This window comes from Saccostrea cucullata, unplaced genomic scaffold (genome assembly GCF_032062105.1).
Source record: "Saccostrea cucullata isolate Sc308-1 unplaced genomic scaffold, CSIRO_AGI_Scuc_v1 ctg6443, whole genome shotgun sequence".
NCBI classification, from domain to species: domain Eukaryota; kingdom Metazoa; phylum Mollusca; class Bivalvia; order Ostreida; family Ostreidae; genus Saccostrea; species Saccostrea cuccullata.
The window spans coordinates 9966-11883 of NW_026928704.1; the positions used below are offsets into that span (position 1 = coordinate 9966).

Sequence of the window (1918 nt, forward strand, 5' to 3'; positions counted from 1 at the left end):
TAAATCAAAATAAATGACAGTTTTCAATTGAAACTCTCTTCATTTTGTTTTTTACAATATCAAACGAAGCAAAACTATCATCAGTCTGCGTATTTGCATAAATGTTTCTTATATATTTTTCTTATGTTTGACCCGAATGAATTAAACAAATATATTCCGGCGCATAAAATGTGAAAAATTATTTGAATTTGTTTACTTTTGAAAATAAACTTGAAGGCAAGCGGGGAAACCTCACTTTCATTCGCAATCTTTTTTTTTTAGTTTGACGAAAAACTGATGTCGCTGAGAGAAAACGTGAAAATTTGTTGCAAATTTACATACATGTATGGCTAAAGAAACTATAATCCTGAATCAGTCCTTTAAAGAAAAGAATCGAACAGACGTAGTACAACTTGAAACTTGAAAAGGAAATTAAATTTTTTTTTTCTAGTTTGACCTTACTTGTTCCCATATTTATTTACAATCCCCCGCTTTTTTTAAATAGGTCGTCATTAAAGCATTTTGAACATTGAATTATTTATTTCAAAAGTATAATCTTAGATTGCAAACGTATAAGCTGTTGGCCCGAAAGTGAGGTAATGTATTTTGTTTAAAATTTGGTGTTAATACTGATACATGTAAATTTGAAACTCACATTTGTACAGGTCAGAAAGAAAAAAATGGTTATCAGGGCATCCAAATTTGAAACGGAGACAGCTGGTTTGATCCAAATTTCCACTTTCGTAAACCTCTATACAGTTTCCTGCATGAAGGTAAGAAAAATAATATACATGTATTCTATTTGCATTTTTCTCAAATTAATAATAATGTATATGCAAGATAAATACCCTTTTCATAAAATCCAACAGTTGATTTATAACAGAACTCCACCAGACTTGACCTCTCGTTATTGGGAACACAGACGTACTGACTCCGCCTATTCTCATCCACACCACACCCCAGTCTGGTAGCCGAGTCTGTGTACTCTGTCTTGTTACCGGGACAGGAGTCCACAATGTAACCAAAGGATCCAAACTTCATCTTTTGAATTTCTCTTTTAACCAAATTTTATTACATGAAATATAGGAAAAAATGAGCACAAAATTAAATGCAATTGGAACGAAAAGTATTTTATCTATGCATGGTAAATTCTGTATTTTCTAATTTTTTATATTACTTTTCTTACTTTTTCTTCTTCAAAGAAACCTATGCATTTTCATGATTCTCACCAACTAAACACTTTTAAACTGGACTTGCTAATAGCTGTTCTTTTTTTCAATCTGCAATACCTTCAGGAAATTCATTACAATAAAATTTCTCTAAGTACGAGGGTTGTCCGTTAAAATCGTGGACAAAACGTTTTTCTCGAAAAGTAATGGGCGCACTGAGCTGAAAATTTCAGTAAATGTTTATTTATCATATCTAAGTGCCTGATAATCTTATTGATAAAATATAGGCAAAAATAAAGATTTTATTATGCTTGAATGTGCACGAGGTATAGTCCTACGGCGCACGGTCAAAAATCCAAGGTTTTATTAAAGAATACACAAGTTTGAATTCAAAATAAAAGTTTTAAATACGTCAGATTTGGATTAAAATTATACTAATGCAATTCCCAGTCAATTTTGTAGTCCTTGTAAGAGTTTTAAGGCATTTGCTTGATTTTTGGCAGTTTCTCGAGCATTTGAAATGGGAAAGTGGTTAACACAACACACGAAAATAGTGACGTTTTATGACGTTACGGAGCACCGAAGAACAGTTCAGTTTTATTTCGATGTTGTAATGACACCTTTAAAGACTTGATATGACCATAGAAAAAAAAAGATTATAAAAATATCAGCATACCTTAAGTATAAAAATGAAATAGGGGTTTTCTTAGCGAAGTTTTTTATCGAGTCCCTGGGGAGTACAAAACATACGGACAAACTCCTAATGTAAT

General features: G+C 31.6%; 1 protein-coding gene across 1 annotated transcript; it reads right to left on the bottom strand.

Annotated features, from left to right (window-relative positions):
• Positions 1-634: 634 nt before the first annotated feature.
• LOC134278513 (uncharacterized) lies at positions 635-1032 on the bottom strand (the record flags this gene model as incomplete). The annotated part of the gene is made up of 2 exons (XM_062760824.1): positions 828-1032; positions 635-742 (listed from the first exon to the last, which is right to left on the bottom strand). Coding segments are annotated over exons 1-2 (301 nt in total), but the record flags the coding sequence as incomplete, so codon positions are not given.
• Between the last annotated feature and the right edge of the window lie 886 nt (positions 1033-1918).